General features: G+C 37.6%; 1 protein-coding gene across 4 annotated transcripts in view; it reads right to left on the reverse strand.

Moving 5' to 3' along the window:
• Positions 1-14,544, reverse strand: part of SLC12A1 (solute carrier family 12 member 1) — a 44,196-nt gene extending 29,652 nt beyond the window's left edge. Inside the window, exons 1-8 of one of the 4 annotated variants that reach the window (XM_059481997.1) lie at positions 14,422-14,544; positions 12,029-12,626; positions 7,515-7,649; positions 7,241-7,316; positions 3,126-3,221; positions 1,644-1,783; positions 1,085-1,195; positions 29-140 (exon numbers count right to left, since the gene is read on the reverse strand). In XM_059481997.1, coding sequence (XP_059337980.1) covers positions 29-140; positions 1,085-1,195; positions 1,644-1,783; positions 3,126-3,221; positions 7,241-7,316; positions 7,515-7,649; positions 12,029-12,439 — 1,081 coding nt within the window. In that variant the 5' untranslated portion in view covers positions 12,440-12,626; positions 14,422-14,544. Of the gene's footprint in view, positions 1-28; positions 141-1,084; positions 1,196-1,643; positions 1,784-2,395; positions 2,492-3,125; positions 3,222-7,240; positions 7,317-7,514; positions 7,650-12,028; positions 12,627-14,272 lie in introns of those variants that run through there. The other 3 variants (XM_059481996.1, XM_059481995.1, XM_059481998.1) reach the window with 3 other exon arrangements.
• Between the last annotated feature and the right edge of the window lie 1,337 nt (positions 14,545-15,881).

Genomic DNA, 15,881 nt, shown 5'->3' on the forward strand with positions numbered 1-15,881 from the left:
TTTTATGACAGACAGCAAGGTTGCTTACCTTGGTAATTAAAAAAGCCTCTTGCCTTCTTTTCAGTGTTGGTAGGAATGACTGTGCCAATAAAGAAATTTACAATGGCAACAAGGAGAACAATAAGAAGAATAACTTGAGCCTATTAATAGAAACAAAGAGATTCTCCTGTAGTTTTTAACTTTGTTGCTGTGGAGATGGCTATATAGTAAGTTATCTGTATCTGTTCCCTATAACAGGTTATGCGTTTCTATAGTTTTTGAAAATACCAGGAGTCAAGATAGCTGAATCAGCTAGTGACAACAGCAGATGCTTTTACTAAGGGAGTAATGAAATACAGAGTTATAATTTAATTTTAGGTTAACTTCCTTACAAGAAAAGGCGAAATGGAACAGCTAATGCATTAGTATCAAGTACAAGATGTTTTTATATTGTTATAATTTTTTCTTAGTTGCAGGGGGTTGTCACTTCAAAACTTATAATATCAAATTGTTTTCTGATCTCTTTTACAAGTTAATCTAGTCTCCATCACAGCAAAAACAAGGGTACTGTTGAACCTGATTTCTGGACCTGATTTCAATAGCTGTATTCCACTCTCAAGTATTTCCATTTGAATTTGCATTCTGACCTTTTTCACAGGTGAAGGAATAGCAGAAATCTTAGAGATTAAAGAGTGGGTAACAAATAGAGCTCTTCTGCTGAGTAGGGCTTGAGAGAGTACAGTGATAAAACCATATATTGTTTTTGCTACTGTTTATTCTATCAAGCTGCATCAAAAATAAGGACAAAAGGGGCAGATAGCCAAGACTCTAAATGATGCCATGAATTATAAAAATGAATATAACCAAGTTGTCTGCAAAACCCAAACTTCCTCTGTGCTTTTAAATGTTTGTTCAAGAAAGAGTTTAGAGTAATTGTACTTTCATTGAATGTAATGATTAAACTGCTATTGCTTTTAGAAAGATTAAGCATAAACTGAAATTGAGTGCTTTTGAAAATTCCATCTGTTGAATAACATTCCTCACACACTAATGGTGTACAGCAGGTTAATATACTGCTTGCTTTTATATTCTTTTAAAAGTTTACCTTTGCTTCCCATTCCATGCCAGCAACAGAGATGCCAAGAAGACACACCACAGTGATGGTCCCTATGATTCTGATGTCGTTGGACTCATCTACCATCAGTGTATCACTCTCCTGAAAGTGGTTAGAAATGTTATGAGAACCAGTCTTTCTCTGCCCAGCTGCTGGGACCAAGTAAGAAGGTGAAGTAGAAAGCAGTGAGCTGTCAAAGTTTCAGAGCTTTGTGAGACCAAGTTGGTATGTCATGTTCCAACTGACTTTTTGCAGTTGGCGTTATTTGGCTAATGGGAGGGATGTCTGTTCCTATTCTGATTTTTGTCAAGAAATGTATGAAATATATTCAAAAGGTAGAAATAATGAAGAAGCATTCTGTGGCATATTTAGGCAGACCAGCTTCTTCCCTGCTAAAGATCCCCTTCAAGCCTTAACTAAAACATATCACCACTTACACAAATACATTATGTAAAACAAACACCATCATCACCACCCTCCCAAAAAAAAAAAAGCCACACAAAACAAAACTGAGCCAATTTAATCATATACATGAAACATCTATATTTACCTTAAGAAGTTCCACAACAGTTTCAGCAAATCCAACTACATACATGGCAACTGCCACTGCATTTGCAAATGCAAAGATAAGGCCGATAGATCCACCAAACTCTGGGCCCAGACTTCTTGAGATAAGATAGTATGCTCCACCTGCAGACAGAAATAATTGTTATTTCAGCACAACTAAACACTCAGATTTTGTGCTTTTTTCCCCTCACATAACTGTTACTGGAAAAATCCGTGCCTTTTCTCTCACAAATATAATCAGTCTTTGCCCTGTGTTAATAGGGGACACTGCAGAAAAGCAACGTGCTTTATACTGGTTCTGCCTTCAGACTTTTCAGTATGCCTTTCTATTCCAGAAGACTTTTTAGTGCATATTAGCATGCAAAACTGGACCTTGTTATAATTTTTCATGATGCATGATATAGTAACATAAAGGAGAGAGAACTTCACTTCTAAAAAGTGAAGTTAACTAACTTTTAACTAAGTTCTAACTTGCATGGGTCTGTCCCAATGTTAGCATGGAATGTCACATTTTGTGGTACATTGTTTAAGTTCCTGCATCATAGTGACGCAGTGAGTCTTTAATGTTTTTTGCATTAATTCTATACCCATTTCTATTTGCTGTTGATTCACTGGGAGAAATCACTGCAAATATACATTTTTTTTTCTTTGCTTATAACAGTTATCTCAATTCCATTTATTCTTCTAATTCAAATCTGAAGAGAAGATCATATTCATGAGATCATATTCACTTACCTCCTCTTACTACTCCATTAGTGCAAATGGCAGACATGGAGATACCTGTCAATGTTGTTACTACTACACTCAGAGCAATAACTATGATTCCAAGACCTGAAAGATCCGAAAAAGAAAGTATATGCAAGTGTATTCCAGTACCTGTTCTCCTTTAGGGATGTAGTAAGAACTTTCCATTTTCCACAGGGCTTAGACCAGACCAGTTAAAACTTAAAGGCTCTGAAATGCACCAAAACTTTGTTTCACAAATTACCTGACATGGACTTTTTCAGCTGAATTATCTACTTGTCTTCCAAGGAAGGGCTGAAAGGTAAGGAGGGTTATAAAGAAGGCAATAAACTGAAGATATCTACTGATCTGCATCAGTCTTCAAAATGACAGGAAGAGATGTCTCATGCTCTGTTTGTTGAAGTGTCCAACCTGGAATGCTCTGAATAGGAAAGACTGGCTGAAAGGTGAAAGAACTCCATGAAAAGCCAGAACCATCCCTTGCTCAGCAGTTGGCAGGAACATCTGAAATGTACTTTTCAGACTGAACTGAAAGCCGTGCTTTATTAGAAGTGACAGCTGAAACACGCCTGAAATTGTGATGAGAGGTGGCTAGAATTGTTACCTTCCAGTTCCACTAGCTGTGCCCTTTGGTTTATGGTCCCTCTGGTTTGTCTCACACCAAAATTATACATAAATACCTTCTGGGGCTTGAAAGCATTAGTAACCCTAAGATTTTTACCTCCACGGACAAACCCATTAGTTGCTATTGCAGAAGTTGACAACCCAGTAATTGAGGTTACCATCGTGGCCAGAAGAATTATGATTACTCCAAGACCTGTCAGTAATAAGAAGATAAAATATTTTACTCATGTTCCATGTTTCCTACAAACCATTCTTTCTTTAAATTGAATTTTCAGGCCAGAATCACAGCAGTAAACTGAAAAGATGGTTTGTGGACCACTTGCAGCTTGCAGAACATTGTCATGAAGTCTGTGTCACCATAGTAAATTATTCCCATCACTCTTCAAGCAATGATTCTTTCTGATAGGAGTACTCTGTCCAGGAATTCTTATCATTTCCAAAGGATGGAGGAAACAAACAAACAGGCATCCCTTGACATGGATGCTTTTATCTACCTTTAACACACATCCTGGCTGTTTAAAATTAAGAGAGAGGCACATGAACTTTTGTGACAATGTTTGTGACAATGCTGTTGTCTTTCATCAGTTAATGAAATGTTGAATCAGAGGAAGACTGACTATAGGTTCACAGGTTGTAGCTCAATCTCCCAGTCATAGCAGAACTACTGCCAACACAGGATGAAATCAGTGATGACTTTGGCTAGCTGGATCTTGAAAACCTCATGGATAAAGATCCCACAGAAGATCCTCTTTGAATTACATGTTCTGGGGCTAGACTACCTGCCCAATAAAACTGTGTACAAACTGCACCTCCCAAGGTACAATTGCAGCCTTTGCTGTTACATTTCTGGCACTACCTAGAGGAGTTTGTCTCTGTAGTTCCAGATCTCCTTTTTGTTTCAAGTCAGGTGAAGAAATAATATAATGTTTTTCTCTCAACTTTATTGCTTTTATTCTCACTTTTGTCTATGAGAAGGGAGGGAGAAAACCAGGAGAAAAAAGTAAATAATTACAGTTTGGTGCCAAGTGTGGAAACAGTTTTATCTGAACTTGCTGAGGCTTATGCAATAACTGTCTTGTTTCCATAGGGTACATAGGCATTCACTGTGGAACTGCAAAATATACATTGCTTGTAGCTGTATTTATTGGCCAGGGCTCATCCAAATTGAAACTTAGATCCTACAATTGACATTGAGCTAGAAGTGCTACAAACTTATTGATTTATCTGCTGTATTTCTACCATCTGACTTACAGATCAGATTCCTGAGTTCTGTTCATAGTGGATGGTTATAGACATCCAGTCCCTGAATTAATCTTCTTTGCTGCTTAAATTACAGCCATGTTATCACAATCCTTTAAGATAGAGCAATGTAATGTGTGAGCTATAAATGATATATAACATAGTGTAGCATATTTAAAGTGATTTGAGCCTCTAATAAATCATGTTTATCTTACTGATTTCTGAGCTCTTACTATAGCTAGTCATGAAAGTGTTTTATGTGCAGGTCTGTATAAAAAATTCCAAATGGTCATTCCTTTTGGTCAGCTACCATTGAGCAGGATGTGCTATGAAGGATATTGTTCAACCTTGCAAATTTTGTGTCTGAGAAGGAGACTGACTTTAAGAGCTGTTAACTCTTAAATTGAGTAAGTTAGACTCATAATTCTTAAAGCAGTTTTAGAATTATTTGCTGTGTGCATTCTAAGGATACTTTTCAAGGGTGTTCTACTGCATTTCAGAATTCATATTTTTAACATGTGCGTGATATTGTAGGGTCAGATATTTTGCTAATCTGATAGTAACATCTTCTTGGGAAGGCTTTAATGATAATTTTTAAAAAAATATTTTAGCATTTAAGAAGAAAAGTGGATAAAATGAAGTGACTCAACCAAAACATCATTGTAATATAACGTAACATAATTCTAATATTTGGTGCCAGATTTGCAGGTAGCATAAACTTGGTTTTCCCTGCCTTTGTCTAACCATTCCATGTTCTGGTACAAATACAGATTTCAGAGAGTCCTCAGGTATTAGGTGGAAATAGCAGACTAGTTTTGGACCTGGAATCTTGTCAGAACAATTCTGTCCCCTTTTTTTTTTTTTCCTAGCTGATGATAGCCAGAGAACCTTGCAGAATCCTATTTTTTCCCCTGTAAGAGCTTTTGCCCAAGACAGCCTATCAGGGTATGAAAATAATTGGGTTGTCTCTCTTTGGCCCTCTAATGATGGGGATATAAATGGTGCCCAGATGGTGGTTTAACTGTCTCATTTAATTTCCATGTTAGTAGCAGTACCCGGTGAAATCCCTGAGCCTTGGTGATGATGGCTTCCATCACTGTTCTCCTTAAGCAGCTTGGCTGGGGACTTAAAGCTTATTGCTTTTAAGGCATTCCAAAAATGCACTGAGAAATTATTCAAATGGAATTTGACATCTCATTTTCAAAAGTAAAAGTAACCCCCTTGCATAACACATGCAATTTAAAAAAGCAACAGCAGAGCAATAAACTGTAAGAAAGAAGAGCCTGCTTATCAATGAGTTAAAGTGGTAAAATTAAAAATGAAAGCAGGAAAGTTGTAACTGATGTTGGTGCAAATTAATGTTAAAATCTGATTAAAGTTTAGATTGAAATCCAGGCATATGGCTCCTAAGTAAGTTGTTCCAAAATGAATTACTCTTGCCCATGGCTATTCTCACACCTCAAAACAAAGTAATACTTCTTGATGATCTCAATAAGTTACTAAACTGCCCTTAAAAACTAATTTTGCATGAAACCCTAGAGCAAAGTCTTGGCAATATTAAGATGCAGAATTTTCATGGCAAGGCATATAGTTATGAGTGCCCTGGGCTGTATGTGCTCATTTGGTATGCATCATAAAATCAGAAAGCACCCTTTTGTCAGGCACAGTGCTGGAGCCAGGCATGGAGCACGGCAGAAGTAGTAAAGTTCTTCCGCTTAGTTCTGGATCTTTTATTGCTGGGTTGTTTTTTCTTTTCCTATTTGTGTCTCTGTAAGTTTGTGATTTTTTTCTTAATAAGTGTTTCATTGTTATTTTTTTTATTAAAAGCTCAGTCTTCCTCAAGTGAAACTTGTATGAAGTTACTGCTTTTTATCAGAAATGAGACTTCAACCATGAAAATTTTGGAGAGGTTTCATTTCACTTCCATGACAAGGGCATAAATGATAGTATAGTCAATCTGATTTTGAGCACTGACTTTTATCCAAGTCCAGCAGAGCTGACACCCCTTAATATAACTGAATATTTCCATTCTGTGATTATCCAAACTGCCTATTTGCTGTCCTGCCTTTGCTGGTTTTTAAAACATCTGGGTGCCAGTCAAAGATCAGAGTCCCATTGCTCTAATTGTATGATCAGGCTCACAGAGGGACACTGCCATGGCAGCTCAGGTTTCTGTGCTTCCCCAGAGCAGTAGCTCTGAAAAGGGAGCTGTAGCACCCAGCTGTGGAACATTGCACCTTGCTGAGCTGCCCTTGCACTGCTGGGAGCTCTTCCCTCTCTCACAGATTTCACTGAACACTCTGCAATATACTGGATGGAGGCCTTGGGGCCCAGTCTCCCAGGGAGAGTTTGGATTAATTAAATTGCACAATCATGAAGCAAAGATACAGCACACAATGAAATGTGCTTATTTCATTTATATGAAAGCTGTAGCAGAGTTTTTAAAACTTAGTCTTTCATAGTACACTAGTATCAAGTGCTGTTCTGTAGTTAAAAATAACAAAATCCTGATGAGATGAGACCTCCTTCCAGTTCTGTTTTCATCTTGGCAGAGAAGTGTGAAGAAGTGTTGTTTATAGTATGTAGATGACAAGGTTTGGGTTTCACAGATAAGCAAAGTGTGAACTCTTAAAGGTTAACTCTGTACGCACATATTAGAAATTGGCCCGAGTCATAAAGTTTACATCTGTTACAGGATCTAAATACAAATTTCACTAAAGCTCAGAAATATTCAAATGTGATGATCATATGCATAGTTAACAGATCTATGCCTCTAAGCAGTAATTTGGCTGTGAGTCTGGAAAATTCCAATAGTTTGGAGGATTAATGTCTTTTACCCTGGCAAGCATTTGAAAACATTATTGAGTTCAACATGCAAATGCACATCTCAGATTATATATTAATCATGATCATGTATAGTTTATCCTCTTTATCCCTTTCACTGTTGAAAATGATATTAAATAAGATACGTACCAATTCCTGCTTGACCTACAATCCAGGAAAGTCGAATAAAGAGCATCACACCCCAAATATTAAGCATGCATCTTACCTAGGTTTTAAAGAAAAATTCCTGCATTAGTTCAAGGTTGAAAGTAATGTTGAAAACCAGAAGGGTGATAAAGTGCATTTCACCCCAAACATCCCTGAAGTCTGCCTCCCTCTCTTAATTCTTCAATGATTTAAGTGTAACAGAACTGATTTTATTTTAATTTTATTTTTTTTTTAGAAATGCAGGTAAGTTTCTCACCAGCACACCCTTCACCCAGCCGAACTTGACAAATCCTGTTTTGTTTTCTTCTTCCTTGCTGGCTGCTGTCTCATCTCCAGCGCTGCTTTCTCCATTGGCCACTCTCTCCACGGAGCCGGTGCTCACAGCAATGTTCTGAGGGATCACACAGAAAACAAATACATCTCTGGGCCAGGCAGAGGAAGACATGATAGAAAAGAATTCCATAGATCCTGTTTTACAGTCACTGGAGTAGAGAGCAATATTCTGCTCACACCAGGCATCAGCAGGTGGGCTTGCTGAGAGGGGAGGAGATGAAAGAATCTCTTAAGCAGACTAAATACATTATTACCTGATCTGATACTAACCTGTTTTATTGTAAGCTATTCCACATATATGTTGTGTTGGCATGTTTGTAGAGTGTCTAACATAATGAGGGTCGTGTGGTTGACCTCTGCATGCTCTAGCACCAGTGTAGGAATAATGCTAAGTGTAGAAATGGGGATAATTGCGAACAGTGAAAAGAGACCTAACTGAGTGCAGCTTGGCTAAGTTCTGTGATGAAATCTAGTGTTTCCTATTGAATGAAGTACAAACATAACTGCAGCAGCACATGGGTAACATATTCCTGAAAACAGTTAGAGAAATACCAGTGAAATGTAGAAATTGAATAATCTTTTCTGTGGCTTAGCCACAACTGGTGGTACCATAGTAGATAGGATTAGGAAATGCCATATTTATGGTGCAACAAGAGTGAGGAGCCCAGAATTTTAGATTGTTCACATCAATTACAGATATAAATGTGTATTTTATCTCCTCGGCTCTCTTGCCTCAGAATCTTTGATATGTTATATATATTTCTTTTAGCTTGAATAGGAATTGGTTGTGGTGCTGAGATTTGTACTTAATGTAATTGTCTTTTAATTTAATTTGATTTTTTTATTCAGAGCACCCACTGTTTCTGTGAGAAATTGGCATTAGGTTAGCAATTGCCTGATTTTTGTGGGTCTTTCTCAAAGGCCTTCAGGAAGGACCCTGCACGTTGCCATAGTCTGGCAGAGAGTCAGGAGTGGGTACCACTCCTGGAGAGGAATCAAGATGCTTTTAGGCTTTGGTAGGTGATGAAGAGATTTTCAGATTAACTTAGCAGGTTAGGGAGGAAAGATATCTGTGATTCTGTGAAACATGAGATTTTAAATCTTGGTTAACTTTAAGGTTGTTTCTATATTTTGTCCATAAATTTAAAAATAGCCAACACACAAACCCAAAACAGACTTAATGACCAGCTGTATATGCCTCTTATACAGCTGGTCTTTTAGATGTCTGGAGTTGGCTCTCAAGGAGGGAGGCTCTAGCCAAAATGATATAAGGTTTTAGAATGCCTTTGACACAGTAAATCCCAGACTGTGCTCACAAATGAAAAATAAGTGACTGGATAATATGTTTTGACATGGGCTAAGCTTGGTGTCTATTGCCCTTCTGGCCCAAAGAGTGGGAATACAAGATCTGTTGGAAGCCTGTGACTTTGAGCTCCTTTGAGATACTTAGATAATTTTGACAATTCTTACTCTGAAATAATAATGTCTCTGTTTGCTCAAAATGCAGTAAATGATTGAAGTCAATGAAGGAAGATTAGCAGAATAATATGACAGGCTTTTTGCTACAGTGGTTAGAATTTCAAAGACAAAAAATTAAAAGGGCTTGGTCTTTGTACTTGAAACAAGTTGTTTCCTCTGTAGTTTGAATTAATTTGTGCTCTCTATGCCATTATCATAAATTATGGCCTTAAACCTTCCATAAATGCATTTTAAATTGGTGTGCTTTAGTGAATGATTGGTTATTTACCAAGCAGCTGTACCTGTGCTACTCATGCATTAAGGATGTGGAATAAGAGTGACAGAACATTTTGAAAAGCTACTAAAATAAAAAGGTTTCTGCTTTAAAAATCCCCCAAAAAACCCCTAACCCAAACATTTTCCTTTCCTTGTTTCAGAATGGCTTATTCTTCATCTCTCCTGGGGCTAAAGATGATGAGCTCATCAAATCTCCATAACAAGTGTGGAGAATAGCCAAGAGGAAGAAAGGTTAGATTATTTTTTATGTAGGGTAAATATTAAGCCCAAGTAATTATCACCAGCCATCAGCTGTGAAATAGCACTTAGACTATTTTTTAGGAATTTAATTGGCTTAATGTGTGCAAAAACTGACACATCTTGCTAAAAGATGTCACACATTTGACTCCAGCAGTGTGGAAACTAGATATTTGAAGTTCTTTCAGCCTGTCTTACATTCTGACATTTGAAAAATTACATATTAAAAAATGTATTAAATATTAATATTTATCTTCTGATGTTAAGCTCAGCATCAAAGCACAATGGGAATGCTTATATGATGTTTAGCAATCTGAAGTCAAACATATGCCACTTCTTATCAGAATCTCACAACAGGCTCTGACAAAACAGTTGTCTTCAAAAACTTGAGTTCCAAATCGGGGGCAAGGGGGGTGGGATTGCCTTGGGGTATGGTGTGGTAAACCCAGACTTTAGTGGTTAAGTAAAAAAGGAATAAAGCATCTGCTTCAGGAGTGCACCTTGGGCTATCACTGTGACTCCTGTCCACGCTCAGTGTGGCACCCCCGCCCTCCCTGCCCGGGGCTGGAGCCCCATCCAGAGCCTGCACAGCCTGTGCCTCCTGAGAGGAGCTCTGCCTTCCCACACAGCTCAATTTCCCTTCCTACTAAGCTCCTGTTTGGTGACCTCGTTCTTGTTTATTCCTCAGCAAAAGCTCAGCAGACAGAAGTGATTTGTCCAAGGTCACCAAGTGAGATCATGGGACAGGCAGGAATGGGCTCCAGCCATGCTAATGGGGCATCGTTTGTTCCAGAGCTGTGCTTGTGCTCCCAGACCAGGGCCACAACCCACAAAAGGGCACAGCAGGTTGCCAGTGTAACAAAAATCCCATTACCTATGACATTCACCTTCCTGTTTTGAAAGACATAAGATTATCTTTCTGTAAGATGCATACTGGATACTGGAAAAAGTCTGGAAATCTCTAAGTTAGGATATGCTTTTTTCTCTTATTTTCTAACAGTCCCAACACGTGAAACAATTTTATCTTCATTTTACTTTGTGGTGTAATCTGCCTTCTTTTTAATCATCTTTAAGAGGAAGCCTTAAAAAAAACCCTAAAAAATTATCTTTTTTTTTTAAATATACAAACTATTGAGAGAAACAGCAGTAAAAACCCCAGAATTTTCTGGTTACCATCAAAACTGAAAATCCTTTAATGTGCTCATGTTCAGTACATGTTCATTCAGCATTATGTTCAAAGCCAATATACAATTTTACTCCTATCTGGCCACTACTGAAGTAAATTATTTCTATAAGAGGATATTTCTTCTGAGCATAGAAATGTGTTTAGTCCTTTCAGTAGCAGTTTGTACATCTGCAAATGAGTAGGGATACTAAATTGGTATGTTCCCCTTTTTGTATCCGCTTTGTTTTCATCTTTGGAAATGTTTGTCCTTTTAAGCCATTTTACACAGGTCTATGGACAGCTTAATTTGAGTAAGTCAGGCCAAAACTAGGAAACTGCCCTAATAAAATCCTAAAGAATCAGGTCCTGATTTACTAATGTCTATATTTTTTCTTGATTTCATTACTTTATATTAACCTCCATAGGAAAGAGGAATCGCCAGAGACCAGAAGTCTGAACAAGATCTGGGCAAGCATTCAAAAACCAGTATTCAGACCTCAAAAGTATGAAGAACTGAGCAGAATGGGGATGAGAGCTTGCTTGTGCTCAAGTTCTCTCATTTCACAATTGTCTAACTCAAAAAAAGAACAGGAGTTTTGCTGCATATTGACACTTTTAGTCTCAGTTTAACTGTAGCAATGGTATTTCTCCTTCCAGCCCTGCCCTGATAAGTGCATATTAACCTCAAATTTTTTCACTGAATCAGCACCTGAAAGTGTTGTCTGCTATCCCTCAACACCCTTGTTCTTGATTCCTTCTTTCTGTTTGGATTTGTCACAGCAACAAGCAGGTAGTGCTCTGGATATCTGATTCACTGAAATTGCATTTGTTTCACATAATTTCTTTTACAATGCTTATATTGGTTAATGAGTAAAATGGAGGAATCTGTCAAAATTAGTATGCATTGATGTAAAATTCAAGTTTAGAATAAGTGTGAATTGTGTAGCTTGGTTAAAGTATGAATTGACATTCACCATCTGCCATCCTAACTCTTATGTGAAACAGAAGAGATTTGGTAGATCCATATTTTTAGACAAGATTAAGCTATGTGTTTCTGCTTATCAAGTACATTACAAATACCTTTTAATAAAAATCTTTTCTTTGAGCAGGGTACAGAGCAGAGAACAAACTGCAGCTAGCAAAGGAAATATGGCAAGTAGTTACTTGCACTTCTTCTCTTGGGCAAGGTCCATGAATTTAAGGACTTTCTCTTATTAATAAACAGAATTAACAGTCTGGAAATGGAATAAAGAAAAATTATATCTTTCCTTTTCACTTACCTTTGCCAGTTGTTCATGAATTTCTAATAAGCTTGGTCTGTTGAGCTTATTCCCACTGACGCTACCAGTGTTTCTATAATAATCAATTTTGGGAACTGGGTCCATTGTGTTATGGCCAAAAGTTTGTAGATAATACATTTTACTGTGAGTATCATAGGGATGTAAGCTAGCTTCTGTTTTCTCCCCATTTTGACGGAAATTGTCATGTAATTCTCTTTTTCCTGGTCTGTAACTGATTCTTAGTCTATTGTGTGTTTCATCAGTAAAAGATGTTTCTTCATAATGTGGTGGGTCAGAGCCCACATCCTCTTGTGTTGTTTCATTGTTGTCATGGTCTTCATTAATGATGTTAACTTGAAAGCGGTTTGCGTTTGGATCCAAGAAAACGTTTGATGCGTTGTTCATTGACATCTTCAGGGGTGCCACAGACTTAGGTCACTGATCCCTGACTCTTCTGTGGCTGCAGCCACACAGTTGCAGATACAGCAAAGGTTTAGTGCTGTTGCATATCAGACCTTTGCTTCTCAAATAATGAAGGGCTGGGAATTTTCTCTTGAATCTCTAAGCAGTCTTCCTGATGTTGGCTGCAGGTTTACTGCTATAAAAGATACAAATAAACTATTTCTATTATCTTGCATGGTTAGATAAGTTTTCCACCACAAGCTCTCACCATGTATCCCTGAGACTGTCATCCTATGACTTGTTGAGTAAAAACATAGTTGAAGCCAACACAGAGCTTGTGGAGATACTCCATCTGTGATGGATGCAGTTGACCCTCTAACCAAACCAGCAGTATTTTGGTACAAGCTCCAGAGGAGGTAAAGGCCTGAGCTGTAAATGAGCCAAGAACACCTCTAGTTTCAATCTGTTTTATGAAAACCCATGAAAGAGCAGGGTGGCATGGTGAGAATCCATGTACACAGGCTTGGAACATGATCATTCTATTAACACATGGATAGTGTGGGGCTCACTCCTCTGTAGCCTGCTCCCCCAATCCCTTCCAGGAGGGTTGCTCCCTGCATGGTGCAAATGTTAAAATCTGTTTGAGGTACAGGATTTGCATTTGTCCTTGTTGAATGTCATGAGATTCCTGCTGGCCCATTCCTCTGGCCTGTCTAGGTCCCCCTGAGTGGCAGCCCGTGGAGAGGTGAACACACAGCTGTATAATCTGCTTCTCACCTCCCCTTTCCCACACAGTTCTCCTCAATGAAAATACAGAAGCAAACAAAAACTCCAAGAGAAGAAAGGGTATGTATATTTAAGGCCTTTAGTGGGTTAAGTACCTTTGCAGCAATTTAAAGTATGGTTTAGAAAGCTCTGAAATGAGCTATTGAAATTATGGCAATCATTTGTCTTGAAACATATTTCTAAGGAGATTAGGGAATGTGATTGTATAGACCTGTATAATTCAGGAGGAGCCCAGCTTGTTCAAAACTAGAGCATGCTTAGACATCGAAACTTTGAAAGCATTTGTAAAAGCAGAAAGGTTTAGAAACAAAATGTATCTTATAAACAAATATATGACCTGAAAATCTGGATAAATAGGCCCATTGCAGACATTTTTTTAAAGTTCCATATTTTTGCAAGAGGTTGGACTAGATGAACTGGTAAGAATTTTTCAATTTAAATTTCTCAATGACTTGGACCTTTGGCACAGAAAGATAAAATACAACATCAATATTTATAGCTTAGCACCGTAAATTTTCTCTAAAATCACATATCCAAATTATAATTTGAACAGCTGATAATCAGATATCTTCCATCTTCAGTATGAGTTACAGCTAAAGCATATTTTCTTATTTCTTCCATCAGCTATAGGTAATATTCTGCTGTCACCTCTCTGCTAAGACTCCACTTTGTCACTCCTCATATTTATGTTAGTTTTCCTACTTAATGTTGTATAAGCCTCACAGCAACATATTACATTTATTTAGTTTATTTTACTTCTACTGGCTTTGTATTGTTATTGTTGTTATTATTATTATTACACATTTATGATCATAGTATTCTCCTTCCTTCAGCCTTTTAAAGTTGCAAGGAAGTGTGTCATCTTCAGGCATGAAGGAGCAAAGACAAATCCTCTGTCACTGAGATCAGTGAAAATATTTGTTTCCATCTCTGTGACTAAATGAAATTCTGATTCTTTGATGACAATGAAACATTTGCTACCAAGTAAAATGATTCTGTCATTTCATTGTCTTATTACCATATTATTGTTTTGCTAGGAAAAGTAAAATCTCTTACCTTTCTGCTGTTCTTGAAAATAATACTTAGGTTTTCACAATGTATTTCCAGAGAGCTCTGAACTGTTATTTGTCATTAACTTTGTGTTTAGTTTTCCAGCATTATGCATATATAATCAAGTCTACCTTATTCAGGGTAATTCAACTTACCATGCAATCCTGTGTTTTTAGGGAAGGACAATCTGCCTCTTTTATTCATGCATATAGTGTGACCCTCTCTTTGAGGCATTGCAGACTCTGCCTTATTGGCCAGATTTTTCTCCTGTTTAATATACTGAGTAGGCCATCCAATCCCTCTCTTTCAAAACATTTCTAGATGGTGCTTTAGAAAGGCATTCTAGCTTGTTAACTTTTAACCAGCAAATGTACCTATCCATTACAATTACTGGGTTTATGGCATTGCGAAATTTCTGAGGGGGCCTGAAAATACTTTTGTTATCTCCATTTCCCTCCCCACTATGCCTGATTCTGCACAGATCATACTCTATCTTTCAGTCCTGCATATATAGTCATGCAGATAACAGGAATTAGGACAGGATCTGCTCAGTGCTTATGCAGAAGATTCAGTGAAGTCAGTGTGATCATACTTTTGGGGTCCTCTTGTCCTACATGCAGTTTTAAACCATTTACTCCTGACCCTATTTAAAGTTTTACTCTGTATGTTCAATAAGCCTTTGAAAAATTATGTTCTCTGTATTGTGTCTGGGAAGGCTGACTTCCTAGTCTTTTTGGAATGAAGAAAAGAGCAGGCAGGAAATTATGAAGCTTTGTGATTAGAAGGGAATTAGATAATTTGCTTCCAGCAATAGATTGAGTCAAGAACAAAAATAATAAGACAATATTGGGGTTCTTTGGATATGTTTGCAGTGTTTGCTGTGTAGTTTAGAGATAACTGAACTATATTTAACCCAGATAGCTTAAGTACCTTCAGCACTCTAACCTGACAGCCCAGGGCTCAGCTGTGCTGATTAGATGTACATAAAAAGAATGGCAGTGTCAGGTCTCTGCAGTGGATGATCCTATCCAACAATAACAGATCACATGAATCATTGTACTGATATCTACCTTGGATTTTATGGCTAAATTAACTAGGATAAATGCAATATACTGAGTCTCTGAGGGTCTGGAATTTTTTCTTGTGTATAATCTGAAGCAGTTGAAAGCCCTTACATTCAAAAAATTGTTTATGTTTTGTAATTTAAATGGACCAGTGTAGATTAATATTGGCTGTTCATCTCTTGTATTTTTCAGACAGGAGATTAATGTCCTTCTCTGTACAATCGAGTATTTTATGTTCCAAATGGCACTTGAGCTCTGCTGTTCCACTGTCTGCCTCTGCCTAGGATATAGGGCAAAAGGAATAACATGTATTTTTCAGAATACAGGAAAAAGAAAACAACTGCTGTAACTGATCTCCTTGTCTTAGCTCCTTATTGCAAACAGATCTGTTTAGTAAAAGTGACAGTGCCTAAAATTCTAACGCCAGCCTTCTTAAAAACGGAATTGAATTTCTGTCAAGTACTGTCACACTTGCTAAACAGCTGTGTGTATGAGGGTGACCTTGAATATCCAGATTTGAATCTCTGCTTTTGCTCTTCCACTTCTGCTTT

The sequence above is a fragment of the Ammospiza nelsoni genome, chromosome 14 (genome assembly GCF_027579445.1).
Source record: "Ammospiza nelsoni isolate bAmmNel1 chromosome 14, bAmmNel1.pri, whole genome shotgun sequence".
Classification (NCBI taxonomy): domain Eukaryota; kingdom Metazoa; phylum Chordata; class Aves; order Passeriformes; family Passerellidae; genus Ammospiza; species Ammospiza nelsoni.